Below are 14,113 nucleotides of genomic sequence, written 5' to 3' on the forward strand. Positions count from 1 at the left end.
TTCGTTGATATTTTGAACAGTAACAGTAGAACCTGTAAGGAGAAATAGGGCTTCTGAACACAAAGCATTGTTTCATGTGGGGAAAAAAACTTTGGCATAACTTTAGATCTGTTTAGGCTCTAAAGGTTGCCAGATAGTCACCTGGGAATTATTTGAGTAAAACTGACCAAACATAAATTAAAAAATCGTATATGGTCAATTTTTCAGAGGTTGATCAGGTTGATAAGTCATGCATATAAACAAATTGTTTCCTTGCACAGGATGAAATCTCTACTGGAGAAAAACCCTATTGGAATTTGTTTAAAAAAAAAAAGCCTGATGGTTTTATAGTGGACCTGAGGACTGTGTAACTGCTTGCTGTGTCGGTATATAATCATGTTCTTGTTTGAACCTCAATCGACAGATTATTGAGTAAAATATTCAAACAAATCAAATTTTATTTGTCACATACATACAGATTACGACATGCAGTGAAAGGCTTTTTACAACAGTCCAGCATGAGGGAATAGAATGAGGAGAAAAATAAACAAGGAAAAAAAGAAGGCAGATAAATAGAAAAGTATAAACTATCTAAAATATATAAAGATATGTGAAAAAATGTGTATATACAAGGATGCGTATGACAGTAAAACAGTATGAGTTAAACACAATTTTGAACCACGAACTTTACAAATATAGCATTTCTCTGTCATATAAATGTCATTTGGATGTAATAATTTGGTGGGTACTGTACAAAAGCCTGTCCTAGGAACCAAGTTACCAATGTTGTTGTCCACACGGACTTATTACGGTGTTGCGCACAGGAAGACAGTTGAATTGTTTATATTCTGTATAGTGCGTTTGTGCCTTGATGTAAGTACATTTGTATGTGTATGTTCATTATGTATGAGTTATTGGTTTCCCTGTGCTTACTATCGACGATCTGAGATCCGTAGGGGCCCGAGTTTTCACGTTAATTAGCATTAGTTTTGGCAGCATTATTATACCGTATCACACGTGTGTTTACATTAATAACACGTCATTGCCCAATAACATTATGCCTATTTGTATTGGTTAAGTTGGCAATAATGTTTAGTTGTACATGTTTGGTACTCATGTCAGGGTGTTAATGGTTCTAGAATATAATTATATTTCTTTACTGTTGCTTTAGACCCTTCATACAGACATTATTGCCATTGAATAATTGTTACAGATGCGTTAAGAAGTTCTTTTCCAATGCCTGATTCATATATACAAATTGTTTACAGTCGTAGTATATTAATATATGACTTCATACACTATATGGACAACAGTATTGGGACACTTGACCTTTCCTGTCATATGTCTCCAAATTCTTACAACAATATTGGAGTCACACAGTTGTCTTTGTCTTTGGATGCGATATAATACAATTTTGCGTTCACTTCATCTTGAAAACCCAAACCTGTTCCAGCATGCCGATGCCCCTGTGCACAAAGTGAGCTCCTTGAAGATCTGGTTTAGATATTGAGTGGTCTGCTATAGAGCTCTGATCTCATCCCTACTAAACACGTTTGTGATGAATGTGAACGCTGACTGCACCCCAGGTCTCCTCACCTACATCAGTACCTGCCTTTCATAGTACCCTTGTGGCTAAAGAACACAAAGATCCATAAGCACACTCCAGAATCTAGTGGAACATCTTCCCAGAAGAGTGGAGGGAGTTGTGTGAGCAAACTAGGACTGAATGTGGAATGCAATGCTCGAAAAGCACATACCGTACTTATGACCCGGGTGTCTGCAAACCTTTGGCAACATAGTGTACCTGATAAAATGATTCTCAGTGTTTAAAGAAAGAGTCTATATCCTAGGGAATATTCTAACAAAGGTTTAAATCAATTTTTAGACCATAAAGTATCTGTTAAATGTAACGAAAAAAAAAAAAAAAAGTCTAGAATGACATTCTAGAAAAATTGCCTTCTGGGACTAATGTGTCTAACAAAAAAAGTTTGCTATCTGAAAAACGAATTATAGAATTACATTTTAATAAGAAAATTTCGATATTTACTAATTAAAGCTTAACTGATTTGTCTGGTAGCCTGGGTGGAGGGAAAATACCAAACTGTGGCAAGGACCAAAGTGATTCAGGTTGTCCAAGATGAAAGCCTTTACAACAGTACAGCATTAAAGAACATAACATTTGGTTTATGTTTACTGATTACAGTAAATCACACTAATAGGTCAATGTAGAATTTGGATTATTTCTGTCTCTATGCTGTGTAGCATCTAAAATAATTTTACTCAAAGCTTGTCATAAAACTAAAACAGAATATGACCACTAGGAGGCAGCATTAGTGCAGCTCACTGAAACCAGTTAATGGTTCAACTGAGACTTGGGGGCATTTTCTAGTGGTATCTTGTTATGGTTAATTAGGGAAGGCCCTTGCAAAAGGCTTCCACACAATCACCACGGCTACCTGCCCTGGGCCTGGACACTATTTAGAAAAGCCCCCAAGTAAAACCAATTAAATTCTATAAGGGGATTTCTTTCCTCTTTTGTACGCTACTGTATCTGTGCCAGACTATACTTGTCCTCATTGCTGGGGTCATACCATTAAGTGCATTTCCAGCCTTTATTATGTTTTACCTGGGAAGATGCTCAGGGTGCAGCTTTAAGTTAGTGTGTAAAGTAGTTAAATAGTGGTACTTAAAAATACTATTATCTATCTATACTTGATGGTATACTCTTGATGGTAAAACTCCAGTGCCAAGGAAGAGTGCAGTACCTTGATACCTTTATAGCACATACTAATGATCTTTGTGTCCTCTGAATTGAATAGCTTCAATCCAGACTTCAATAACTCAACATATGAGACACACGCATAGTCCTTTCTTTTATATAAAACAAATTAGGTAAAAGGCAAGAACACACAAAAATTGGACAGAAAGAAGGTTCTGTGAACTCGTTTCTAATCCTGTCCATCCTAGTCACTCACAACGAAAACCTCAACATCTTCAGCTCTGCTACCTCCAGCTCCATCTCCTGTCTTCTACTCAATGCCACTGTCTCTAATCCATACAACATCGCAGGTCTCACCACAGACCTATAAACTTTCCCTTTTATTCTTGCAGATACTCTTCTATCACAAATCTTCTCAACACACTCTCCTCACTAGTCAACACATGTCCATTTCCATCCTTTATTGCTATAACCTGCAGCACATCCTTCCCAGCTCGGTCCCTCTGCCTGGCCAATCAGTACAAATCCTTTTCTCCTTCCTTAGTGTCCATCTTCTCATTCAGCTCCTCATATGCATTTTCCTTGGCTTTCGCCACATCCCTCTTTACCTGCTGCCGCATCTCCTTGTACTCCTGCCTACTTTTCTCATCACTCTGTCTCTTTGTCTTCCTTTCTATTTCCAGATGTCACACCAAGTACCTTTCTAGCTGTCTCCCTTGTCACTTCTGCAGTAGTTGCCCAATCATCCAGCACCTCTTCACCTCCACCGAGCCCCTGACTGACCTTTTCCTGAATCTCACACTACAGTCTTTCTCCTTTAGTTTCCACCATCTTTTTCTTCTTTAAGTCCTCACTCTCCTCCAAAACCATCCTACAGATTCTGTTCCGTGACCCGCAATTTGATGTTTGCTGCTGGATGCCCTTCCTAACGCAACCCTCCCCATTTATCTGGGCTTGGGACCGGCACTAATAGTGCACTGGTTCGTACAAGCCTTATGGCTGGGTTAGTCATGTAATGAGTAGTACACTAATAAATTATATGTACAATAATGAATAAATACGTATGTTTAAAAAATATATATTTTTTGTTTGTTTGGTGCCAATTTTCTTTTTTTTTTTAAATGGGTCATTTTGCATATATATATTTTGTGGAAAATTGATTTCCGGAATATAAATAAATAAATAACACTAATGATTTTAGTCAATTTGAACACATTTTAAGTTTATTTTTATTTATTGTAGAACAGTTGAGATTGTTGTTCAAAATAATCACAAATCTTTTTTTTTTTTGCAATATTATGCTTTATTTCTTCACTTCAGTACATAACTATATATATTTCAGCAAACATTTATTATTATAAATAGTTTTTCCAGATAAAAAACAAGCATTATAGAGCTTCTCTATATTATTTATATTATACCATAACTCATTTATATTAGATCATAAATTATATTACATGTTTACTTTGTTAGATTGAACTGTTACCAAATTTTTATGAAATTTTTATAAAAAATTTGGTATTTGATAAATCACATAACGTTGCATTTTGTGCAGTAAGGTGCTGCTAAAATTAAGAGATTAATGCCTCTTTATTTATTTATTTATTTTACTTTTTTTTATATTCTTATCTTTATTTCTCATCTTTTCTTTTTTCCCTTTTTGCTGCTTTTTATTGATGGTCCCTAACCCCATTCCATGCTGTTGGTAAAACGAAACTAGAATGTATTGTATTGTAATAATGCCTTGCAGTTCTTCAGACCAGTTAAGACTAAAACTAATGATTTATCTGTTACTGAATCATTTCAATCGTTATTTTTAATCGCAAATACACCACACCATTACACCCTTGCGTGCTTCCTCCAAAACCATTGATTTTACTATGGACTTTGTTCCCTATTAGCTAATACAATACGCTCCATGCTTTTGGGGGGATTTCTGTCAGGTTTTAAAGCATAGCCCTGGTGATTAGTGCTCTTTCACCTACAAGAGCGTTGGTGGGATCGGTCACTGATGCCATGTGAGAAGGTCTGGTGCATTCATCCAAAAAGTGTTCAGTGGGGATTAGGTCTGAAATCTTCTGCATTATTGTTGATTCTGCATGCTTTTAAGAACCTCACTTCATTCACATGCTGGAAAAAGGCTTTTTAGTTTTAGTAATTGTTATTTCCCAAAGTGTTAGAAATTTGATGTAAATAAACATGCATCATGTGAAAATGTTTGTAATAGATTCAATTAAAACTATAAAACTATATGACATATATATATATATATATATATATATATATATATATATATATATATATATATATATATATACACACATACATGCATACATACACTTACCGGCCACTTTATTAGGTACACCTTACTAGTACTGGGTTGGACCCCCTTTTGCCTTCAGAACTGCCTTAATCCTTCGTGGCATAGATTCAACAAGGTACTGAAAACATTCCTCAGAGATTTTGGTCCATATTGACATGATAGCATCACGCAGTTGCTGCAGATTTGTCCATGATGCGAATCTCCCATTCCACCACATCCCAAAGGTGCTCTATTGGATTGAGATCTGGTGACTGTGGAGGCCATTTGAGCTCATTGTCATGTTTAAGAAACCAGTCTGAGATGATTCGCGCTTATGACATGGCGCGTTATCCTGCTGGAAGTAGCCATCAGAAGATAAGTACACTGTGGTCATAATGGGATGGACATGGCCAGCAACAGTACTCAGGTAGGCTGTGGCATTGACACGATGCTCAATTGGTACTAATGGGCCCAAAGTGTGCCAAGAAAATATCCCCCACACCATTACACCACCACCACCACCACCAGAATGAACCGTTGATACAAGGCATGATGGAGCCATGCTTTCATGTTGTTAACACCAAATTCTGACCCTGCCATCCGAATGTCACAGCAGAAATCGAGACTCATCAGACCAGGCAACGTTTTTCCAATCTTCTATTGTCCAATTTTACTCAGACCAGCCCGTCTGGCACCAACAACCATGCCACGTTCAAAGTCACTTAAATCACCTTTCTTCCCCATTCTGACGCTCGGTTTGAACTGCAGCAGATCGTCTTGACCATGTCTACATGCCTAAATGCATTGAGTTGCTGCCATGTGATTAGCTGATTAGAAATTTGCGTTAACAAGCAGTTGGACAGGTATACCTAATAAAGTGGCTGGTGAGTGTGTGTATGTATGTGTGTGTATATATATATATATATATATATATATATATATATATATATATATATATATATATATATATATATATATATATATATAAATTAATATTTTTTTACTTTTTTATGGTATTTCATCCTTGCATTTTGTCTTTCATATACAAAACCTTTTCCTTTTTTTTTCTACTTTATTTTTATTTTAGCTGGAAACCTAATCACCTGTTCTGCTTCTTAAACAAGCCAAATGGCTGAAGCTGAAAAATCTTACTATAAAGAGCAGTTTGGCTGTTCGGTTTGTCTGGATGTTCTAAAGGAACCAGTGACTATTCCCTGTGGACACAATTACTGCATGAGCTGTATTAATGATGTCTGGTCTGGGTTGGATCTGAACGCTTCCTACAGCTGCCCTCAGTGCAGGGAGACGTTTTCACCCAGGCCTGCTCTGAAGAAGAACACACTTGTGGCTGAAGTGATGGAGAAAATGAAGAACGCTTCAGATCAGTCATGTGCTTCTCATCAGGAGTCCTCAACTTGCACAAGATCGGAGTGTGACTTCTGCATAGGAGCCAGAAATAAAGCTGACAAGTTCTGTTTGCAATGTTTAGCCTCCTACTGTGAGCTTCACCTCCAGCCTCACTTCAAATCTCCTGTGTTCATGACACACAAACTAGTGCCTGCATCTTCAGAGGTCCAGGAGAACATTTGCTCTCATCATGGCAAGCTGCTGGATATTTACTGTTGTGATGACCAGCAGTGTATCTGCTACATGTGCATGGTTGAGAGTCATAAAGACCACAAATCATCATCTGTTGAGGCAGAGAGGATGAAAAATTTGGTAAAATTTTACTTGACTCAGGCATATTATAAATGAGCTTATAAATTCTGTACCAGCACTACACATTTACATATTTACTTCTCTAAACAGTTGTAATTAGAACAAATAATTTAGTTTTAACTTTAGCCTTTTGACTAAAGTAAATAATAATATAATTACGATTTTGCTAGGAATTCTTTGAATGAAATACTTTGTGAATGCGCACCATTTTTATATTCAGGCTTGGCAAAGCCTTTCTCTTTGTATGCTCCTGGCTGGTCTCCATGTACAAATTAATCATGCATCTAATCAGGTGTGCAGCATCTTTACATGCCTTCCATCAGTTCAAGTTCCTCATCTCAATCCACTGCTGCTTTTCCCGTTCTAAAAAAGTGCACATTTTAGAAAATCCCTGACATCTAAGAATCCAGATTGACATTTTCAGATGGTCCATGTAGCCCATGTGGTCAAGTGCTGAATGACATTTGCCTCAGAGTTTCATGCAAGACCATTTTCCACAGACTGGTTGTCATAGACATAACTAAATACAATAATGAGCACATTATATTACTATTATACACATGATTTACTTATTAATTTGATTATAACAGCTTATTCTTTATCTTCTTTTGACTTCTTCTGTTAGGGCTCGTTACAGCAGATCCTCCATCTTCATAAACCCCCCCCTTTCAAACCAACTACCTGCATGTCCTCCCTCACCACATCCATAAACCATCTCCTTGGCCTTCCTTGTTTCCTCCTGCCTGCCAGCTCCATCCTCAGCATTCTCCCACCGATATACAGTAATCCCCCGCTTTACCGCAGTTCGAATCTCGTGCCGGTTTATCGCAGGATCGATTTTGCCACATAACTAAATTTGTTTAGCTGATTTTCCCGCTCTCTCATGGATAGCACAATAGACTAGAAAACTTGTTTTTATGTTGAAATAATGAAATGTATTAATACAAATATAATTATTAAATATAAAATGAAGTAAAATGTTACTGTGCAGTACATGTACTCACTATAAATGTGATACAGTGTACTATAGTTCTACGAATTTTACCCAAAACTTATCTCGCTATATTCTTGCAAATGTTTTCTGTGTGTGTTTAAAGTGTGTGGGAGGATTTTATGGCTTAAACAATAAAAGCATTTTTAGGGCGGCGTCAGTGTATTGTGGGTGGTTTCGGAACGATAAACGGGGGATTACTGTATACCCTGTGTCCCTCCTCCAAACATGTACAAACCATCTCATTTGCGCCTCTGTCACCTTGTCTCCAAAACGTCCTACCTGTCCGGTCCCTCTAATAAACTCGTTTATTATTCTGTGCATCTTCACTCCCAGTGAGAATCGCAACATATTTGACTCCACCACCTCCAGATCTGCCTCCTGTATTTTTGTCAATGCAACATAATTATTAGATAAATAATGAAAATGTAACTCAACTCACCCTAATTCACAATCAGTGGGAGCTAGAATTATCAATACATAGCAAAAACTGACTGAAAGAAATACAGGAAATTGGCATAGGCAGAATCTCTGACTCGCATATCGGCAAACTATGTGAAGGCCAATAAAATGGAAATAAAGAATAAAAAAGAAGCGGGCTTTTATACTTGACATATGTACTTTATAGCACAGGGTCAGAGCGGAAATGATCCGGTACCAATCCACAGCCTGGTGTTGGCAGACCCATGTTATAGATGATTTGTACTAGCATAAGAACTTTTAATTGACAATTAAGCACTTCTTTAGACTGCAGAACTATTACAGCATTCAATCGTATGGTCCGAGACGGGGGAAAAACTAATTTATTTTTTTATTTATATATATATATATATATATATATATATATATATATATATATATATATATATATATATATATATATATATTCTTTGTAAATGAATGTTTATTCCAGGGTGCCTTGAAACAAACAATGATAGAGTGCCAGGAGATGATTGCTCAAAGAGAAGAAGGGCTAATGCAGCTCACCAAGGCCATGACATCTATTAAGGTAAGGAGTGGTCATGGTTCTAAAACTGTTTTAAAAAATTTTGTCAGAAGAACAGCTAGTATCAAGAGTCGGATGGTGCTTAAGAATAAATGTGTACAGTGCAGTACAATGATGTACACGTGCAGGTTTTTTTTCTAGTGTACGATTGTAGATGTTATCTCATCATTAGGTTCCTTTTGCATGCCTCTTTTCCTCCTCGATTGTCTTTTCGCCCCATTAAATAATTTCCTGAGGGCAGAGACATGGCTTCTTACACAGAATTATAATTTCACTAAATTATATTACAGATGCACATCCTTTTTTTTTTTTTTTATATAAACACTGATGCATCTGAAAGCTTTACTTTCACATTGTACCTGTCCTGTCAGAGTTTTGCTCAGAAAGCAGAGGAGGACAGTGAGAAGATGTTCACCGAGCTGATCAACTCCATGAAGACTAAATGCGCAGATGTGAAGACGCTGATCAGAGCTCAGGAAAAGGCCGAACTGAGTCAAGCTGACCAACTTCGCCTTCGTTTTGAGTGTGAGCTCAAGCTGCTGAGGGCAAGAATCGCAGAAATACAACAACTTTTATCTACAAACAATCACATCGATTTCATCCGGGTAACATAGTGCAGTGTTCATCCAAGACAAGCAGACGCTTTTCCAGTTTCTGCTTCTCTAATATGATTCTTTTTTTTTTTCTGTAGAAACATGCTTCTATCCAGGCCATCTACATGTCCAAAGACTTACCGTTCATAACCTGTGTGACTCATGATCCTTATGGAAACATCCCCCTTTCTGTCGTCAAAGAACACATCGAGGATGTTTGTCAACAGGAAGTAGCAAAGATTTTAAAAGAAGGTTTGAAAAGTCTTAATTGAGAGAGATAAACATGAGCATCATTTTCTTACCAATCTTTTTTACTTTATTAATAATAACAACTGTTAGGACTATAACTATATATTTAATGTAAACAAAAAAAAATGGTGAAACATTGGATACCTGGACTATTGTTGCCCAAAAATATTTGGACATTTAATCCGAATTTACAAATGTATGAATTGTAAGACAGATACCCTAAGCACACTTTTCAAACAAAGCATACCTTAAACCAGGGGTCACCAACGTGGTGCCCACAGGACCCAGGTAGCCCACAAGGACCACATGAGTAGCCCGTGGGCCTTTTCTAAAAATAGCTGTTTCCTACTTTGTTGAATCATTGTTGATAATTATTATTAGAAATCATTAACATGATCAGTGTCATCACATAGATGAATATCATTAATTATTAATAATAACATATAATAAAAGGTAAATTGAGCAAATTTGTTATTTTAGATTAAACTGAAAACTGTGTGTATCAAACTGGTAGCCCTTCACATTAATGGTACCCAAGAACTAGCTCTCAGTTTCAAAAGGTTGGTGACCCCTGCCTTAAACAATAGCTACAGTATGAATTAACATATAAAATGGATGGATATTGCTAAAGATAGTACAAGTAGTATCTAGACTGGATTATGCAATGCTTCTTGACAATGTCTGGGAATGGAATCAGTTCCTGTATCAGTTGTGGTTGGAGTTTCCAAATTTCAACCAACAAAATTTCAGTTTTATCCACATATGGGCATCAGCAACCGATACTTTCTTCTCCACTGTGTTCCTTCATAGAAATTAGGTCAGGTCTCTGGATTATTCTTTCACAAGGGTGGCTGGTGCTTTAAAGGATTTTACTGGTTAAAAAAAACAAAAAACCCCACAGTTTTCTTGCTTGATTAATTACTGGACTGATTTCAGCAAGTTTGCATCTCAAATGCCGTACACTTCTTAGTTCATGATACCATGAGGTCCAATCCATGCTTTATACGGTAGTATCCGAACTGCAGTTTGGTTAGAATCAAATGATCTCCAGAAAAAATACAGATCTCTAGAATCTTCTGTCTTCCTGTCGTTCCTATTCTTGAGGTTGATGAATGGTTTTCGCCAAATTGTTCCCCCTCTGTACAGATGCTCATTGATCCTTCTTTGAGTAGTTTTATGCATTTGTAAGTGTGTTTAAGTGTCCAATCATTTGCTGTTATAGATGTATTTGTTTCTTTGTTATTTTTTTAGTTATGAACATCCATGTTGTGGAGCCTCCAGAGCCAGAAACCAGAGAGGACTTTTTACACTGTAAGTCATATATAAATTTTATCTATAATTCACAGTAAAAGTGAATAACAATGTTTATCATTATGGAACACAGGCCCTGTATGGCTAGTCAAAGTGGTAAAGTGAAGGACTTCTACAGAACAACGTGTAAATGAACATATCATACCCTAGTCATTGAGAGACTTTTAATTGTCAAGAACATTCAAGAATGACAGATATCAGCAACAATGGATTATAAGTATAGGAAGAATCATAATGTGCTACTTATCGTCACCAGTGATCCCAATGGTATGCAACACTTATCTGTTAAGGCTGCTACGTTCTACCATATTTAATATGTTGTTGAGAACGTAAAGCTGGAAAATACATTTATTACTCAAGAACATACTTGACTTCTTTTTCACTCTACCATCTATGGCTATTGTGTGATATAATATTGATGTAAACATTTTGAATGATATGGTCAGAACAAATATTTCTGGGTGTCTCATGGATGTGTTTATTAATCTTCAATCAGATTTCTGCGATCTTCATGTGGATCCAAACACCATCAACAATAGTCTTTGTCTGTTTGAGGGAGACAAAAAAGTGGCCCAGTGTCCTCCAGCCCATCCATATCCTGATCATCCTGAGAGATTCGACCGTTTTGCAAATTTCTTATGTAACGAGCCTCTTTGTGGTCGTTGCTACTGGGAAGCTGATTGCAGTGGAAATGACTGGTCCGTAGCAGTTACATACAGAAGCATAGCGCGTAAAGGAGAGAGTGACGAGTGCAGACTTGGGTTTAACTCCAAATCCTGGAGATTATCCCGCTCGAACCAAATGTTCTATTTTAGACACAACCGCACTGTACTCAATCTTCATCACTTTAATTTGACAGCTATCGGTGTGTACCTGAACCACAGTGCTGGAACACTGTCTTTCTACAGTGTCTCTGATCAGATGTCCCTCCTTCATAAAGTCCAGACAAAATTCACTCAGCCACTTTACGCAGCATTTGGGGTTGGAGGTGGCTCGTTTGTCCGAATTCGTTCAAAAGTTGAAGAATTTTAAATTTACATACATTTAGTTAAAAAAAACAAGTGCAAGAATACTGACAGAAATGAAATGTAATTAAAAAACATTTATTAAAACTATACCCAAATAAAAAAACATTGGCATCAAAACAAATACAATGGGGATTGTTTTCTTATTTCATTTTTTTATGACTTGAGATGTAGTTCATGCCACATCACATGTACAGGTTCTTCTGTATCGCTATCTCACATTCTCCCAGATAAAATTATTTTTAATCACAATAATCAATTGTATTTAGATAGTAATTTTAAATATCATGAGACCTTCTCCATTTTACACATTCCAAGATTGCTACACAAGGGGTAGTGTGTGTGTGTGTGTGTGTATATATATATATATATATATATATATATATATATATATATATATATATATATACAGTACAGACCAAAAGTTTGGACACACCTTCTCATTCAAAGAGTTTTCTTTATTTTCATGACTATGAAAATTGTAGATTCACACTGAAGGCATCAAAACTATGAATTAACACATGGAATTATATATGGAATTATATACATAACAAAAAGTGTGAAACAACTGAAAATGTCATATTCTAGGTTCTTCAAAGTAGCCACCTTTGCTTTGATTACTGCTTTGCACACTCTTGGCATTCTCTTGATGAGCTTCAAGAGGTAGTCACCTGAAATGGTCTTCCAACAGTCTTGAAAGAGTTCCCTGAGAGATGCTTGGCACTTGTTGGCCCTTTTGCCTTCACTCTGCGGTCCAGCTCACCCCTAAACATCTCGATTGGGTTCAGGTCCGGTGACTGGAGGCCAGGTCATCTGGCGCAGCACCCCATCACTCTCCTTCTTGGTCAAATAGCCTTTGATGCCTTCAGTGTGACTACAATTTTCATAGTCATGAAAATAAAGAAAACTCTTTGAATGAGAAGGTGTGAAGGTATATATATATAACTCATATATAATATATATATATATATATGAACACTCGTGCTGTGTTATATATTTATTTTACATTTGAGTATGCAAGGTGAGGCAATTTATGTAAATCATCATTTGTATTGTTTTTAATGATAATTGCAGATGGCAAATTGACAACCATGCTTTAAAAAGTAAATGTAAAATATAATACAACATTGTTTTGACAATTTGTGTTGAAAATACATACACAGACATTTAGTTCACTTGTGAACATATACGCATCCAGAATATATAATTAATTTAATTAAATGATATTTGCATAAATTAAATATACAAACTTCGAATTTGAGCGTAGTAAAGCTCGTTTAAAAACATAAGTTAATGTTGTAGTGGACAAATGCTATAAAAAAGACAATGGAACGGAGAACAGATCCGGTGCGACTGTCCGTGAAGTTAGCAAACAAAAAGATTACATAATAGCACTTCATTAAAATATACCATTTTCACATGATGAGGATTTGCATGAAGAGAAAGTTGGAAACATACAGCATGTCTTTGGATGTGGGAGCATTCAGTTTTCCCTTCATTTGAAGTAGGATACCTGAACCTGTTCCGGCATGACTATGCCCCTGTGCACAAAGACAGCACCATGAACATTAACATGGGTTGGATTGTGAGGTCTTGAGTGGCCTGCTACAGAGCTCTGACCTCCACCCTATTAAACACATTTGAGATGAACTGGAAAGCTGACTGCACCCCAGACCACCTCACCCTACATAAGTACCTGACTAACACCCGGAGGTTCTTATACCAACAAACAGGGATTAAATGTGAAATGAGATGTTTAAAAATCACTTACAAATCTTATGGTCAGGTGTCCAAACTTTTGTCCATACTGTGTATCGTCTTAATACTTTACCGGACAAATGTAAAAAAATCACATAACATGGAAAAGTGGTACCCCAGTGGTTGAATGTTGTACTACTATATAGAAGGTTGTGAGTTAAAATCCCTTAACTTGAGCAAGGCTCTAATCCATAATTGCCCTGTTCTATTTGTGCACAAGAGCATTGTTATTCTATAAGTTATACGTTTTTTTTTTTATTCCATTAAAGCAAATTATTTTTCTGTAAAACATTCTGAAGAATTGTGGGTATTACTCATCATCGTGTCATTTTTGAGTATGAATTTCCCCCTGGGATAAATGAAGTAGTCTATTTCTACTGTGTGGAGATTGTAAAGACCTACAAATACCTGGGAGTGCAGCTGGATGATAGAATGAACTGGACTGCCAACACGCTCTGTGC

General features: G+C 36.6%; 1 protein-coding gene across 2 annotated transcripts; it reads left to right on the top strand.

Annotated features, from left to right (window-relative positions):
- Positions 1-732: 732 nt before the first annotated feature.
- On the top strand, positions 733-12,023 carry LOC124394396 (tripartite motif-containing protein 16-like). 2 transcript variants are annotated; one of them, XM_046862568.1, is made up of 7 exons: positions 733-852; positions 6,088-6,719; positions 8,624-8,719; positions 9,088-9,321; positions 9,408-9,561; positions 10,810-10,869; positions 11,366-12,022. In XM_046862568.1, the coding sequence occupies exons 2-7, from the start codon at positions 6,129-6,131 to the stop codon at positions 11,899-11,901; spliced, it is 1,671 nt and encodes a 556-aa protein (XP_046718524.1). In that variant the 5' UTR covers positions 733-852; positions 6,088-6,128; the 3' UTR covers positions 11,902-12,022. The 2 variants fall into 2 exon arrangements, with proteins under 2 accessions (XP_046718524.1, XP_046718523.1); XM_046862567.1 differs by lacking the exon at positions 733-852 and adding an exon at positions 4,386-4,461 and having other exon boundaries at positions 11,366-12,023.
- The last annotated feature ends 2,090 nt before the right edge of the window (positions 12,024-14,113 follow it).

Source organism: Silurus meridionalis, chromosome 12 (assembly GCF_014805685.1).
Source record: "Silurus meridionalis isolate SWU-2019-XX chromosome 12, ASM1480568v1, whole genome shotgun sequence".
Taxonomy (NCBI): domain Eukaryota; kingdom Metazoa; phylum Chordata; class Actinopteri; order Siluriformes; family Siluridae; genus Silurus; species Silurus meridionalis.